The sequence below is a fragment of the Megascapheus bottae genome, chromosome 25 (assembly GCF_031878675.1).
Source record: "Megascapheus bottae isolate mThoBot1 chromosome 25, mThoBot2.hap1, whole genome shotgun sequence".
NCBI classification, from domain to species: domain Eukaryota; kingdom Metazoa; phylum Chordata; class Mammalia; order Rodentia; family Geomyidae; genus Megascapheus; species Megascapheus bottae.
Window position 1 is genome coordinate 10,046,684 of NC_143533.1, and position 14,932 is coordinate 10,061,615.

A 14,932-nucleotide genomic window follows, 5' to 3' on the forward strand; every position below is an offset into this window, starting at 1 on the left:
CCCCTTTTTTGTTTTTGAGGGGGGGGGTCATGGGGCTTGAACTCGGCCTGGATGTTGTACCTGAGCTCTTCAACTCAAGGCTTCCACCCTACCTTTGAGCCAAGACCCACTTCCCATTTTCTAGAGATTAATTTGGACATGAGTCTCAGGTCTTTTTGTGCACAGGCTGGCTTTGAACCATGATCCTCAGATCTCAGTCTCCTGAACAGCTGGGATTACAGGTGTGAGCCATTGCAGCTGGCTTCTCTCTTTTTTCTTCCTTGGGCTTTCCTCAAGGCTAGAGCTCTACCACTTGAGCTACAGCACCACTTGTTTTTTTCTGTGTATGTGGTACCGAGGAATCGAACCCAGGGCTTCATGAATGCTAGGCAAACACTCTACCACTAGGCCATGCTCCCAGCACTCCCTTCTTTTTGGGGGGCAGTACTGGGATTGGAGCTAGCGGCCTCCATGTGCTACATGTGCTCTCTACTACTTGAGACACCCCTTCAAGCCATTTCTTTTTGGCTTTTTAAGACATGGGTTCTTGGTAATGTAGTCTGCACGGCTTTGAACTTGAAATCCTCTTGCTTTGGCTTCCAAGTGCTGGGGTCACAGTGTGCTCCATTGTGCCAGGTGATCTTGAATATTTCTAAGTTTATTCTTTGTATGTGCACAAAGTTCAGGGGCTTGAACACGAGGCCTGGGCGCCGACCCTGAGCTATTATGTTTAAGTCTGGCTATCACTTTACTTCAGCGTCTTGCTGGCTAACTGAAGATAACTGGACTGGCTTTGAACCGTGATCCTCAGCTCTGAAGCCTCCTCAGTAACTAGGATCACAGGAGGGCATCACCAGGACCAGCTCCATAGGACCTTTGTGGCATGCTGCAGGACCCAGGGGTGGTTCTCTGAAGGAACACAGGCCCACAGTTTTCTTTTCTGAATCTTTGTGGGGTTTTGGTATCAGGATAAGGTTGGCCTCAGAGTTTGGCAGTTACGTTTCAATTTTTGGGAACAGTTTTGTGAAAATACATTTTACAAACCCTTGAGTTGGCTATGATGACTATACACACACACTGCACTTATCAGAGGCCCACCTCCCCTAGCGCCTTTCCAGTCCCTCGCCACTGTCTTCTGTGAAATTATTACTTTTTCTTTTTTAAAGTTTCCATGTGAGCTTATTTCATTTAACATGATCATGTCCTCTGGTTCCATCCATTTCCTGCAAATGCTAAGGTTTCACTCCTTATGGATAAATGTGCGCGCTGTATTTTCTGTATCCACTCATGTACTCGTGGGTGCACCTGCTCATCACACTTCTTGGCTCTCTGAGCAGTGCTGGTGCAAACACGGGCTTACAGACCTCTCTGGCGTGCTGGCTTCGTTTCCTTCACAACACAGCAGGACCGGGAAGGTAGATTGTGTGGTAGTTCTCCGTTACATTCTGAAGGCCCTGCATACTGTTTGATGTAGTGCCTCTCCGCCAATAGCATGGAAGGGTTCCTTCTCTGCATCCCTGCAGCATTTGTTCAGGTTTTATTTTTGGTAACAGCCATTCGAACTGGGGTGAGGTCTCTAAGTTTCACTATAGTTTGTCATTGTTGTGTGCCAGTCCTGGGTCTTGAACTCAAGGGCTGGGCGCTGTTCTGAGCTTTTTTGCTCAAGGCTAGTGCTCTACTTACAGCTCCACTTCTGGCTTTTTTGCGGTTATCTTTCCTGCCTGGACTGGCTTTGAACTGAGATCCTTCCATCTTAGCTTCCTGAGAAATAAAAGATTACAGGCAGGACCCCTAGTGCCAATTTCTCACTGAAGTTTTGATCTGCTCATCTCTATGGCTAATGATATGGAATGCTTTTTATGGGCTTACTATTGGTGCTGCTGCTTTTGAGATGTATTTATTCAGATTGCCGGGGTTTTTTTTTGTTGTTGTTGTTGTTTTTTTGCCAGTCCTGGGCTTGAGCTCAGGGCCTGAGCACTGTCCTTGGACTTTCTCAAGGCTAGAGCTCTACCACTTGAACCTCAGCACCAGTTCCAGCTTTTTTTTTTCTATGTGTGTGGTACCGAGGAATCGAACCCAGGTCTTAGTGCATGCAAGGCAAGCACTCGATCACTAGGCCAAACTCCCGGCGCCTTGCCTGTTTTTTTTTTTAATTAGTTTTGTTATGGTAGGTTTTTTGCCAGTTCCTATATATTGAGACTATTAATCCTCGGCCACATGGATGGCTGGCAAGTCCTCTCTCCACTGTGTACATTACCTCTTCACTGAATTGTTCCTGTACTGCACAGGATTTTTAGTCTGATGCAAGCCCATTTGTTTATGCGTTTATTTTCTGTGGTTTTGGAATTATATCCAGAAAGATCATAACCTACATCAGTTTTTAAAGTTTTCCTATGGCTTCTAATTCTGGTTGGGTCTTACACTAAGATCTTTCATCTGTTTTTAAGTTTTGTTGTTGTTATTGGTTTTGTATGAGGTGAAAGCTACAGGTCCAGCTTTCCCAGGGCCTTTTCTTTCTCTCTTCTTTGTCAGTGATGGGACTTGAACTCCGGGCTTGGATGCTGTCCCTAATCTCTTCAGCTCAATGCTAGAGCTCTACCTCTTGAACCACAGTACCACTTCATTTTCTCGTGGTTAATTATAAAGAGTGTCACAGACTTTCATGCCCATGCTGGCTTTGAACCATGATCCTCGGACCACAGCCTCCTAAGTAATGAGGCCCCAGTGCCATTTCTTAAAAATGTGGTTTCTCCACTGTATGCTTGGGTACTTTTGTTAAGAATCTGTTGCTTGTAGTATAGACACATAAATTTATTTTTGGTCTCCCCGATCCCCTCTTTCTCTGTCCTGGGAATCAAACTCCAGACTTCTTGATTGCTAGATAAATATTCTGCCACTTGAGACACATTTCCAGCCCTTTTTGATTTCATTATAAAGGTAGGATTTTGTGCTTTGATGTGAGGCCTGGCCTCAAGAGTTTAATCCTTGACTCTACTGGGAGGTAGCTAGAATTACTGGTATATTAGTATGTACCACCACACTCAACTTGAATTTTATAATTCAAGTCAATTATTGTGTCTGTTTTTATACCAATACCATGCTGGGATTTCCCAAGGCTGTGTAGTATGCTTTAAAATTAGGTGTGCCAGCTTTGCTATTTTGGCCCAAGATTGCCTTGGCTATTCAGGATGTTTTGTGCTTTCATGTGGATTTTTGAATGATTTTTAGTTCTGCAAAGAATGTTAATGGTATTTTGATAAGTTAAACTTTTTGACTGCTTTAGGAAGCAATCATGTATATGAACATCAGAGGTCTTTTTACCTTTTGTGTGTGGTGAACATGAAACTTCTCTTTTCAGTGTTTCATAATTTAGGTCTTTCACATCTTTAAGTTTAGTCCTAGGTATTTCAGTACTTTTTTGTAACTAATGTGCATGGACCTGTTTTCATTATTGCTTTCTAAGCAATTTTATTACAAGGTGTATAGAAAAGCTATCGAGGCTGGGAATATGGCTTAGTGGTAGAGTGCTTGCCTAGCATGCATGAAGCCATGGGTTTGATTCCTCAGTGCCACATAAATAGAAAAAAAGCCAGAAGTGGTGTTGTGGCTCAAGTATTAAGCGTGCTAGCCTTGAGCAAAGGAAGCTTAGGACAGCTCAGTGCCCAGGCCGAGTTCAAGCTCTAGGATTGGCATGGGAGAGGTGGGGGGAAGGGAATGGGGAAGGGAAGAAAAGCTATTGTCTTTCTTGACTTGTAGCCTGCTACTTTATTGAATTCACTGACTGTTTCTACTACTGCTTTGATAGACTCCAGGTTTTCCACATGTGGAATCCCATCACTGCACACAGGGATAAAGGCTTCCTCCCTCCCTACCTAGAGCTGCTAGCTTTTTTATATTCTTGCCTAATTACTTTGGCTAAATCTCTAGTACTAAGTGAATGCCAACAGTTAAAGAGTGACATCTTATTCCTGAACTTAGAAGAAATCTTTTTGAGGTTTTTCCCTTATTCTGTATGATATTGCTATGGGTTTGTCACTTATAGCCTTCACTATAGTGACAGCGAAGCCTGTGATACCTAATTTGTTTGGGGCTTTTATTATGAAGGAATGATTGTGATGTGCACATTTACATAATGCTTTTCATTTAATGATTCAAATATGTTGAACCATTCTTGGAATCCTGGAATGAAACCAACTTGATAGTCAAGTGATATGTTTTATGTCTGCATTCGCAATGGATACTGCTTCTTGTCAGTTTTGGTAGCTGGGTTAATGCTGGCATCAGACTCAGCAGAACAGGTTTCTCTGGAATTTGGTAAAATCTGGCAGCAATGTTATCCACTACTCAGTTTTTTTTTTTTTGTTTTTTTTTTTTGTTTTTTTTTGCCAGTCCTGGGCTTGAGCTCAGGGCCTGAGCACTGTCCTTGCTTGGACTTTCTCAAGGCTAGAGCTCTACCACACTTGAGCCTCAGCACCACTTCCAGCTTTTTTCTATGTATGTGGTACCGAGGAGTCAAACCCGGGTCTTTGTGCATGCTAGGCAAGCACTTTAACCACTAGGCCAAACTCCCGGCCCATTTCTCAGCTTCTTTTTGGGACGACTTTTTTTTATTGCTGACTCAAGTCTTATTACTTGCTATTCGTCTATTTACTTTTTATATCTTTAAGAGTTAGTTTTGGTAGGTCATGTGTCCAAAATAGTTCACTTTCCTTTAGATTCTCCGATTAGCATAGTTTGCTCAAAAGAATCCTTAAGCATCCTTTGAGTTTCTGCAGCATCTGCTGCAACATCTCTTTTTCATGTTTAATTCTATTTAGGTTCTATCTCCCATTAAGTCTAGATAAAGGCTTGTCGGTTTTATCTTTTATAATGACCAATTCATTTCACGGATGATCTGTATTCTTGTTATTGTTTTTTCACTTTTATTGTCAGGGTGTTATCCAGAGGGTAACAGTTACATATGTAAGGTTGTGAGTACATTTCTTGTTTTGAACATTGTTACCCCTTCTCTGTGTTATTTTAAAGTCTTAAAGTTAAGTCTAAAGCCTTTAGTCTATTTCATTTGTTTCTGTTCTGATCTTTATTGCTTGTTTCTTTCTAATTTGGGGTGTAGCTCTTTTCTAAAAATTTGAGCTGTACCATTAAGTTGTTTTAAACGTATTTTTCTTTTGAGTGGTAGGGCTGTATTATACATTTTTCTTTTCGGCAGTATTCTGGAAATGAACTCGGGGCTGAATGCTTGCTGGGGAGGCACTCTTCCCTTCAGTCACATATTTCTTGCTCCTTTTGCCTTGGTTACATTTAAGGTAGGATCTCACTTTGTGCCCAGTCAGCCCCTGGCCATAATCCTTCTGTTTGTGCTTCCTGGTGTAACTGTGAATGACAAGTATGTGCTACTGAGCCCGGGCTTTGTGCCTCCCAGTAGCATGCGCCACCATACCCAGCCATCCTGAGATGGAGTGTTGCAAACTTGTATCTCTGTGCTGGTACTGACCACGATTCCCAATCTGTCTAATTAGCTAAAATTGTAGAAGTGATTCATTTGCCTGCTTTCAATTGTATTTTCAGCTTGACTTACAGAGCTAGTTCCTAGATTTGATTAGTTCTTTCTCCCAATCTATCTTTGTTGAATTTCTCATTCACACCCCAAACTGTCTTCCTGATTTCATTTAGGTCTCTATCTGTAGTCTCTTGGCTCCGATTCAGCTTTTGTAAAGTCATTCTTTTAAGCTTTGTATGAGGCATTTCATCTCCTTTGGTATCTTAGGATCTCTTACTAAGGAATTATTAATGTAATGAGGTGCTATATTCCCTGGGTCTTTTATGTGTCTTTCATTCCTCTGCTGAAATTTGTGTGTCTGGGCAATCGGGCCAGTTTTCTGTAATGGGCACCTGAGCAACTCCCTCCTAAAGATGTGTCTTGGAGTAGCAATTTATTATGCAAAACAGATTCTTTTCAGCTAGCCCAAGGGTGTACCTTCTTTGGCTGTTATTTGTGAGTTTAAGAATGCATGTATGGTTATGGTCTGTCCTTGCAGGCTGCACAAAAATGGGGACACCCCAGCAATTCAGGCAGGTGTAGCATAGGTAGCAAATTGAGAGACCACCCTGTCTGGTCAATACACTGGGAGGGAGGTCTCCCCTGTAAGGTGACAGCAACTACCTCAGGCTTTTCTACTGGAATGGATTGTTGTTCCTGGCTCCCCCAGCAGTTGCTGATCAGGGCCTGATGCCCCTGATCTCCAATGGGAAACAAGGATAGTCCAGGTGCTTTGGTGGGTGGCAGGGTAGGAGGCTGGCAGAACATGTTGACAGGCCACCAGATGCAGAGGTGTGGACAGGGAAGTGTTTCATCTCCGCTGCTCCTGTGGGCATGTCTCCCAGGGCAGAACATGACAGGGCCCTGCAGGTGCACATCTGTGCACAGGCACTGGCTTGTGCTTTTATCCCCATTTGCTTGAATTTTGTTCCCCTCCAAGGGCAGTGAGAGGGGTCCAAGCTGGAGCCTGTGTGAAATTTCTTTTGGCTGAGAAGCTCACGGGAGGGAAAGTGTGTGGAAAGCAGCTGGTGGAAGCGGGCAGTTTGTGTGGACCTGCATGGGCTGTGTGACAGCCAGCCCCTCTCTTCCTCTGGCTTTTGTGGTATGTGGAACCCGCCTGGGATAGAGTCAGGTAAAGCTCCTCTTGGTTGAGATGGTCAGAGGTCACAGCAGAACACACTGGACGGAGTTTTTCTACAGACTGGACACCTTTTGGGAGGGCTACTGCAGGGCGCTGCACCCACACAAAACCACACGACTGGACAGACTCCCTGGTTCTTCATCCCTCACCACTCTGGCTCCCTCTGAGGTGCTTGCATTTGCAGGGCCACAGTGGCACTTAGATCAGCACTGAGGCCTTGTTGAGTTCAGTTGTTTGTGACAGATGTCAACAGTGTCTTAACTCCAGTTTAGACGGGAGCAGTGGCTTGGAGGTGGCCAGAGGACTGGACTGCAGATGGAGGCATTCACAGATTGTGTGCCCAGTTCCTTCATGTCTACCACAGGGGACACAAGGCCTGTGAGCCAACAGCCATCGTCGCTGGACCACACTAGGTCCCACGCACGTGCACAGTTGATGCTTGCTCTGTGGCACTGGTAATGGCAGACTGAGGTGACGGGACTAAAGGAGACCGTCCCTAAGTCTGGTGGGGTGCTCTCAGTTGGGGCGAGGGTATAAGCACCGTGAGCCAGTCTTGGAGAGCTGTGGCATACAAACAGTACGGTCTCAAGGAACAAGGGGAAGTAAGCCAGACATCAAGAGCCATGGTCCCAGGTCTGTGGGCATGGAGCCCTCGCCAGGTCCCTCATGGCAGTCCAGGTTGCAGCTGGGCTTGGGGTGCTGCTGTCCACAGTTCTGGCAGTCAAGCATGAGTAGTTAGCTAAGGCATGGAGGCAGGAATGTCCCTAAGTCAGGTGGGACAAGTGCTGGTGGCACTGGAAGTTCCAGGGCTGTGGGACATGCCTGGGCAGTGCTTGGGGCGTTGTATCAGCAGTTACAGTCCTAAGGCTTCCCTGCTCCTGTGGGGGATGGGCCACGACTCTGGAGCTTCAGGACATAATGGGACCTCCCTCAGACCTGTGCACAGTGAGGATTGGGTAAGCTCAGGCAGGCTTCCTACAAGAGGTGGCCCCAAGGGGAAGCTAGGTGGTACTGGAGTGGCTCAGGCAGTTGTGTTTCTAGAGCTGTGCCTGGAGCCACTTTCAGTTCCTGGGGACAGGGTTCAAGTGATGCTGGCTGCTGAGGCAAGGTGTCTAGCAGTGGCAGTTGTGTGTGTGTGGGGGGGGGGATGATGGCATACTCCAGCCCCAGGCAGAAGCTCTGTGCATCATTACTGGGTGCTCTTCAGGATTACTCTCACCCCTTGCTGATTTTCCAGCCCCCCCCCCCACTTGCTCTCTTCTAGACAGTTTTTCCTTCCCTGCCAGACTCTTCTCTCAGCAGCATGCATACAAGGCACCTCTTAGCCACCTTGCTGTTCTCTCTCCATAAAATTAGAGCTTTTCCCTTGATTGAAGTAGCTAATAGTCACTAAAGAAAAGAATTAGCTCAAGGTCTCCCAAAGTAAAGTATTTGAATTTTAATGGTCTTGTGACTAAAAAAAAAGTATGCCTGAGACTTGAAAGACAAACTGATTTCTCAAACTATTATTCATATACAAGGAAGCATTACTGTAATTTATAAACTTTGCTAGTTTTTCTTTCTGGATGGACTAGTGAGATATCTTACTAAATTTTGTTTCATCTGGTCAGAAAAGTTGTGGGGAAAGTAGTAGGGTTGTATATTTAAACAGGCACTCGAGCCACACCTCCAGTCCTAAGAAGCATCCAATTTTCACCCCCAAAAGTCTGTACCAAGATGCTCAGCTTCTGGTTGAGATGGGGGTCTCAGGAATTTTCTTCCTGGGCTGATCTTACACCACTGGCACCCAGGCTTGGTGAGAAAACTTTCTCTTATATACATAACCTAAAACCAGCATGTGGTAGGTAAGACACTGAACGGAATTTTAGGGAGCAGTAAAACTACAACGGAGATATATTGAAAACAGGAGGCTCATAATTTTTAAAGAAATTTCTAGAACTTTAGAGTAATAGAGTATCTTTACCTCGTAATGAACAAACTGGTCCATTTTCTTGATTCTTAGAGCGCTTACTTCGGAACTGGCTTGGGATATCTAATGAAAGATCTTGGGAGGACAGAGGAAAATAGCTGTTAGGGCCTTGTGACTACGACTCAAAGTAATCGGTACCATATTCTCTCAACGGCATATATAGGCTAGTGTTTCTTACCTAGGAATGGATCGAACTTCCTGGACTCTGTCCCACATATGAGGCAGTTGACCTCGTTCTGGAGGATGCCTCCAAAGATGGCTGTGACAACAGTCGATGCTCCATTTCTACAGAAAGCGCCAGGAAACATCTCAGTGAAAAACTTAAATTTTTGCAAAAGTTCCTATAAATAACTTCCTATGTATATTATTTATATCTTTAATTACATCTTAAATTACGAGATACAAACGTCAAAGCTCTATATTCATACACTAAATGGAACGATTTAACTACTGGCCTTCCTGTTGCATTACTTTTTCCAGAAGTAATTAACCCCAGCCTCTCCATCGGCACACCTCCCGCCCCACTTTAGGATGTACTGGATGTTTGCTGCAAGACCTCTCATCACATATACTTGACTTTGAACAATATTCTAAATCTGAAGATATAAACAAAAATACAGATTTAGTAAATATTGCTGGAGAGAGAGCTTCACAATTGAAAGTGCTGAGCCTGAATATTTCTTTTAAAAAGCTCGTAAAACAATGTAAACCGGGGCCAGGAGTTTGGCCTAGTGGTTAAAGTGCTTGCCTAGCATGCACAAAGACCCGGGTTCGATTCCTTGGTACCACATACATAGAAAAAAGCCAGAAGTGGTGCTGAGGCTCAAGTGGTAGAGCTCTAGCCTTGAGAAAAAGTCCAAGGACAGTGCTCAGGCCCTGAGCTCAAGCCCAGGACTGGCAAAAAAAAAAAAAAAACAAAGTGAACCACTTTCTTATGGAAATGAAAATATACCACCTTAAGAACTACCTGTTCTAAGTTAAGACCAAAGGAACAAAAGGTGCATGGTATCCTTAATATGTGGCTATTAGATCTAAACAGTGCAATAGCAAGGACTCAATATTTGCATACCCAATGATATGGACATGGTACGGGAAATATAAACACAACTACATAGACATAAAAACTTATGACTCTAGACATAATGTTTTATTACATTGATTAATATGTATCTATGATATACAAACCCTTAGCCTAATTTTGATTATGTTCTAAAAACTAAGTGCCAGTGATTGTATATATATTCCCTTCTTGAATGCTTGCTTGTTAAACACATCATTTGAAATATGATGTAAAAATCAATGTTAATAAATTCTTTAATAAAAAAAAAAAGAGCTACCTGTCCTAATGTGACAGAGCCTCTCTGAGCCTCGGTTTTAGCCACTGCAAACAGGAAGAGCACTGCCCTCACAGCCTGGCATGAAGGCTAGATGAGTTCTCGAAGCAGAGTGTAAGAAGAAAGCACTGGCAGTGTTGGTATCAGGTCAGACCACATCTGCCTCTTGCTTTGTATTCTGAGTCTGTACAGTTGGTCGTGTACCGCACAGTCTCCAAGCACGGCATGTGTGCCAGTGTACTTACACTACAGAGTCTGGATTGAGCAAGAGCAGGTACTTCTGCTTGAAGTCTACTCTAAGCTGCAACTTTACCTAGTCAGTCATCCTCAAGAGTTGTGGTGGGAAGATACTGTTTTCCTCATTTTTTGGACCCAGAAGCCAAGGCACAGAGGGTAAGTAAGTTGGCTCGGGGTCCCACAGGTGGTCTTGCCTGAGCATCTCCTCGTAATGCTCCGCTCTCCTGCTTGAACCAAGGCAATGGTAATGAACACTGAGATAGCCTCAGTCACTTGCTGGGGTTACCAGTACTACAATCATGCCCTGTGTGCTCTTATGACCCAGTGATAACCTAACGCCTGACATGTCCACTGTGGGCTCCTTCTATGGGCTATGGTTTCCTTCTGATAATTTTCTAGTCAGTATGTCTTTCAGTTGAGTTTCAAAACAATATACTTGGTCCATTTCTCCTGCCAATACAGGAAGGAAGCCCTGTCATAGAAAAGAAACCCAACTTTTCTAGAAAAAAAGGTTTAATTTGGAGTGTGTTAGAAAGTACAGTTCAGCTCATTAATAAGTGATTGTAAATGACAGAAAAGAGCATTTTCTGGCTCAAGGAAGTTCAAGGACTAATATACATATATTGATTGTATGGCTTTTTTTCCAGTTGTGGGACTTGTGATCATCTAAGTGGACTGTAACACAAAACAAGATTCATAAATAGTTCAATGTTTGTTGTTCCTTTCCTGTGTACACACAAACAGCATGTGAATATTGATTACTTAGCTTTTACACTACCAGAATCCTTTACATCAGCACGAGTGATGGTTTTCTTTTGCTTATGAGACAGGGTCTCATTAAGTAGCCTGGACTGGCTCTGCCTCAGCTTTCCAAGTGGGTGAACCACTACACCAGCCAGCTCTACAAATTAGCTACGTAGTAAACGCAGTACTTGGGGTGGGAGGGGGCTTGGTGGTAGAGTGCTTACCTAGTATGCATGAAGGCCTGGTTTTAATTCCTTAGTACCACATTAACTGAAAATGCCAGAAGTGGCACTGTGACTCAATCAAGTGGTAGAGCTCTTGTCTTGAGAAAGCTCAAGGACAGTGCCCAAGCCCTATGTTCAAGCTCCAGGACTCCCCCCCCCCCAAAAAAAAAAAACTTGTCTTTATTTCTGTCATCTCCTCAACCTCTGGTAGGGCCAGGTATGTGGAGCAAGTACAGACAACACAGGCCCTCTTTTAGTTTTATTTAGCAAACACCCTCAGATTTTGAAATGCTTACTCCAGTGCACTGAAGCAAGTAAGAGGAAACCTGGGGTTTTAAATATTTGAGGATTCATTTCTTCTTTCTAGTCCTAACTCAAAAATGGAACTTGACATTCTTTAAATTCATAATGAAAGTTCACAGATGCTAAAAGAATATTGTGTAAGCATTACATACAATGTTGATTCCACAGGGCATCCAAGGAATTAAGGGATGAAGAATTAAGGAATGAGGAAAATTCCCTCCTGGCTCACTAAGAATGTTAAGAGTATGCATATTATGGGGGCCGGGAGTTTGGCCTAGAGGTAGAGTGCTTGTCTAGCATGCACAAAGACAAGGGTTCAATTCCTCGGTACCACATACATAGAAAAAAGCTGGAAGTGGTGCTGTGGCTCAAGTGGCAGAGCTCTAGCCTTGAGAAAGTCCAAGGACAGTGCTCAGGAGCTGAGTTCAAGGCCCACGACTAGCAAAAAAAAGAATTTGCATATGTCATGACAAAATAGAGAACTTTTAAATTACAGCTTTTAATATGGTGCTAGCAGGAAGAATTTTACCAGGTCAAAGCCTTTCCTATTTATAGTGGAGTCTGGTGGAGTCACAAACGTACATCTTAAGAAGTATGGCCATTCACGTGTACATCCTTCCGACGAGGCAGGCTGGCTGGGGGCCGTGCTGTCACAAGCCTGCTAGCCCAGGTGAGTGGGTGCCAAGCAATGAGTGACGTGTGTATAAATGACTGTGCATTTGGGGAGTGTCTTTTCTTATAAATCCCCTTTCTATATAGATCAATAATTCACTCCTTCCACTACAAAATGAAGATGAGTGACGTGTGTATAAATGACTGTGCATTTGGGGAGTGTCTTTTCTTATAAATCCCCTTTCTATATAGATCAATAATTCACTCCTTCCACTACAAAATGAAGATTCTGCTCTCAAAGTACATTTTGTGCTATTATTACATGGAAAAAATAATCCAAAGATTATTTCGTTCTAATTGAGAAAAAAATTCTGAGAAATTTTTTATAAATTCTCAAGTTTCATTATAGTCTTTTGGAAAACTCATTCAAATTTTAAGCATTCAAAATATTTTATTTTAAACTTTCATATAAATTCACTTTGAATGTGGAGTTAATTTCTATATACAAGGTATTTTGAGAAAAATGCTAAGACATGCCTACTGTCTTTAAGTTTTCAGATCACCACATCGAGATGCAACTATTCTGGGCTTGTGATCTGAGTGCTGGACCCCTTGGAAAAGTTCAAGCACACAAAAAGTTCCAGCAAATGTCCAGGTAACTCCCTCACACCTCTTCTCTTCCATATCAAACCTAACACATACACACGTTCACAGAACAAAGCACACCACAAAACAGGGTGAAAAGAAACCTTACATGCAGCACTTGTTACTTGCAGACAGAGTAGAATTCTCCTGTAGAACTGCTGAGCGGGAAACACCATTGAAGCCGCCCTGGAGTTCCAGGTGCAGGTGGTCCAGAAGGTAGCGCATGAACTCATGGGCGTCCTGCTGCTGATAACCCCTAGAAGCAAGCAGAAGCCCCTGATGACCCAGAGGCTCTCCCCAGCCACCCACCCCAGACAGGAAGGGCCTATCTGTGCATGAGGACATCTCACCCCACCAGCACCACACATGATGTGGAGCATTTCAGGAAAGAATTCTTGAAAAAGTAATTTTGAATGTATAGCTAATTGGATGGGTAATGATGTCCTCCAGTGGCCCCTCCACTTTAGGGGTGAAGGAGTGTGATACAAAAGGGGGGATGATTGGAATACATTGCATACATGTGTGGAAATAGCACAATGAGCACTTACTTTTATTAGCCTAAGCTAAAAAAAATAAGTGGGCAAGAAGGCTAGTGATTTCTTCAATCCTTACAGCTCCAGAGTAGCAAATGAGACTAGAACTCTCGTTCCTTGGATGGACCTTCAGCCTCCCACTTCCCTCTAGAAAAGGCTTATATATTAAAACTTCACAGTTTAAAACCTTTTATAGATTAAAAATATGCATTTTAAAAAAGGAAGATTTTTTGTTAAAATATTTTAAATATGCATAATAACAGCAGAAAGGAAGTTTTTTTATTGTTACAAATGCATGTTCAACATGTTCTGATAGTCTAATACCATATTTGAACAGAAAACTTCATGGAATTGTTAAAGGAAGATCAGTGACTAATAAGAAGGTATAAAACATATCAAGGTAAACTCTAGTAAATTCTCTTCTGACACTAATGGGACGGACTCCTGCTACCATTTTGGCAGCATGGACAGGAAGGTCTATGAGTGGATGGACCTCCGTAAAGACTTTGTTCCAACCACAGATCCCCTTTCTCCGAATTACAAATATCCCGAGCTAGTGACTATTTAATTGAGTAACACCATGGTAAGATAAGTGTTCTTTGAAATTCTGTCACATGCAAAAATTTTCATTCTCAAATATAATCTAGTATGTTACTCCTAAAATAAGCTATATGAAAACCAATACATAATAGTTTACATTCTCATCAGGTGAACTTAGACCTATTAGGCAGATTATTTTTTAAGGGATGGGTATCAGCCAATTCTGTTATATCAAAATACTACTACGTTCCTTCCTTACATATGTTACAGGTGTGTGTGTGTGTGTATCTATCTATATATAAATAATGTAATGTCATGGGACTTGAACTCTGGGCCTGGGCACTGTCCCTGAGCTCTTCAGCTCAAGGGTACCACCCTACCCCTTGAGCAACAGTTTTCTGGTGGTTAACTGGAAATAAGTTTCCCAGATGTTAGTACCCAGGCTGGCTTTGAACCTCAATCCTCAGATCTCAGCCTCCTGAGTAGCTAGAATCATAGGCATAACCCACTGGCACTCGGCTATACTTTCTTTAATTTGGTTTTTGTTTTTCCCCTGGTTTTAATTTTGACCCTAAAATTTCATTCCACAAAGCAGGGCATCTATGTTACAAGTGATTCTACTTTTAGACACTTAAAATGTATCATTTAATTGACTCAGCTAAAAGACTTATAAAGCATTTTAGTATGTTAAATTCAACAACGTTCAGCCATCTTCAGTTATTTCTTTTATAGGGCAGGCTTCAGTTTTCTCTGTAGTCAACTTAGGTTTCTTATGTTCTATAATCATATTTAATGAAACACTGCTCATATTTAGTTGATGGTTTATGTTTTGAATACCTATTTCATAGGAAAATGGGTTTCTGACAAACAAGCTTGTATTTCTGAATCCCAGAACAAAGACCGAAAAGACAGGGAACTAACCTAAGGCTCCAGCTTTTACATGATTCTCTTCCCCTGGCTCACATTATTCCTTCCTCCTTAAGGTCTGCACCAGAACCATAGAAAACGTGCCACACACATGTGAGGATTCCTCTCTGCAGAACATGTGTCAAGCACAGAGCCTAAGAGAATCTGAAGCCCCTTCCTGAAGAGAGGGCTGGAAGAGGGGCACAACAAGAAGCGAGGGAGCAAA

General features: G+C 42.8%; 1 protein-coding gene and 1 long non-coding RNA gene across 5 annotated transcripts in view; one reads left to right on the forward strand and one right to left on the reverse strand.

The window, feature by feature from the left end:
* Nucleotides 1-14,932, reverse strand: part of Usp3 (ubiquitin specific peptidase 3) — a 93,135-nt gene that overhangs the window by 4,863 nt on the left and 73,340 nt on the right. For all 4 annotated transcript variants that reach the window (XM_090358227.1, XM_090358229.1, XM_090358228.1 and 1 more), the window contains exons 9-11: nt 12,837-12,983; nt 8,807-8,913; nt 8,623-8,703 (exon numbers count right to left, since the gene is read on the reverse strand). In XM_090358227.1, the coding sequence (XP_090214353.1) occupies nt 8,623-8,703; nt 8,807-8,913; nt 12,837-12,983 (335 nt within the window). The remainder of the gene's footprint in view (nt 1-8,622; nt 8,704-8,806; nt 8,914-12,836; nt 12,984-14,932) is intronic.
* The window catches only part of LOC150046373 (uncharacterized), a 3,244-nt gene continuing 341 nt past the window's right edge, over nt 12,030-14,932 (forward strand). Inside the window, exons 1-3 of the long non-coding RNA XR_016539664.1 lie at nt 12,030-12,140; nt 12,634-12,737; nt 14,784-14,932. The exon at nt 14,784-14,932 is cut by the window's right edge and continues 341 nt beyond it. This is a non-coding gene — a long non-coding RNA (uncharacterized LOC150046373). The remainder of the gene's footprint in view (nt 12,141-12,633; nt 12,738-14,783) is intronic.